Below are 1,117 nucleotides of genomic sequence, written 5' to 3' on the forward strand. Positions count from 1 at the left end.
CCCCTGTGGTTTCCCACGGTGCATCCCCCACTGCAACCTTCTGGCTCTGCTGCAGCCCCCCCTGCAGCCCTGCCAACTGCCCGTGCATTGCTCAGTGCATCTGTGCTGTCCCGTCTGCATCCCTCAGCATATCCCTGCCATCTCTGCTGTGTCCCACAGCACATTCCCTGCTGCAGCCCCCCTGGCTCTGCTGCAGCCCCCCCTGCAGCTCTGCCAACCGCCTTTGCATTGCTCGGTGCATCCGTGCTGTCCTGCCTGTACCCCTTGGCCTATTCCCACCGTCTCTGCTGTGTCCCCCAGCACATCCCCGCCGTACCTGCTGTTCTGTGCCGCTGCATCCCCACCGTCTCTGCTGCATCCCCCAGTGCAGCCCTACTGTCATTGCTGCATCCCTGCTGCCTCCAGTGCATTTCCTGAGACCAGTGCATCCCTGCTGTCTCTGCTGCAGCCTCCGTCATGCATCCCCCCCATCTCCAGTGCATTCCCCGTGCTCCGTACATGCTGGCTGTCCCTGCTGCACATCCCAGTGCGATGCTGCCCTATCTGCACCATCCCACTGTACCATCCTTGCCAGGGCTGCTGCATCCCCCTGTGCATCCCCTTTGCCCCACTGTACCCCACTGCATCCAAGCCAGTTCTGCTGCTGGCGCCATGTGTCCCTGCTGCATCCCCACTTGGCCCCGTGGCATCTTGCATCCCAGCTTTCCCTTCTCCCGCCTCCTCCACAGCCCCTTCTGCCTTCCAGCTGCTCCCCAAGGGATCACCTTGCTCCCTCCCCATGTCCACTCACTCCTGGTCCCCTGGTGCATGCCACGGTCCCCTCCTTGTACAGCCACTCCCACCCATCCCTGCAGCATCCTCACATTGTGCCCGGTCCATAGGATCCCCAATCCCCTCCAGCTGCAGCCCTGTTCCTGGGTGACACCCAGCCGTGGATGAGGGTGTCTGTCCCCACTGACTGCTGTCCCCTCCTTGCAGAGTCCCCCAGCCCCAGCGCACAGGAGCCCGGGCCAGCCACGCCCGAGCAGCACTGGCCCTTCCCGGGGCCTGAGGACAAGGCCACTGAGCCCCCCGGGGATGAGCCCAGCAGCCCCAGGTCGGTGTGGACAGCGGGGGG

General features: G+C 64.5%; 1 protein-coding gene across 1 annotated transcript in view; it reads left to right on the forward strand.

Annotated features, from left to right (window-relative positions):
- Nucleotides 1-1,051, forward strand: part of DBN1 (drebrin 1) — an 8,468-nt gene extending 7,417 nt beyond the window's left edge. Inside the window, exon 15 of the mRNA XM_029960179.1 lies at nucleotides 981-1,051. Within this exon, the coding sequence (XP_029816039.1) occupies nucleotides 981-1,051 (71 nt within the window). The remainder of the gene's footprint in view (nucleotides 1-980) is intronic.
- The last annotated feature ends 66 nt before the right edge of the window (nucleotides 1,052-1,117 follow it).

This window comes from Manacus vitellinus, unplaced genomic scaffold, assembly GCF_001715985.3.
Source record: "Manacus vitellinus isolate BGI_N305 unplaced genomic scaffold, ASM171598v3 scaffold_25_pilon, whole genome shotgun sequence".
Lineage (NCBI taxonomy): Eukaryota > Metazoa > Chordata > Aves > Passeriformes > Pipridae > Manacus > Manacus vitellinus.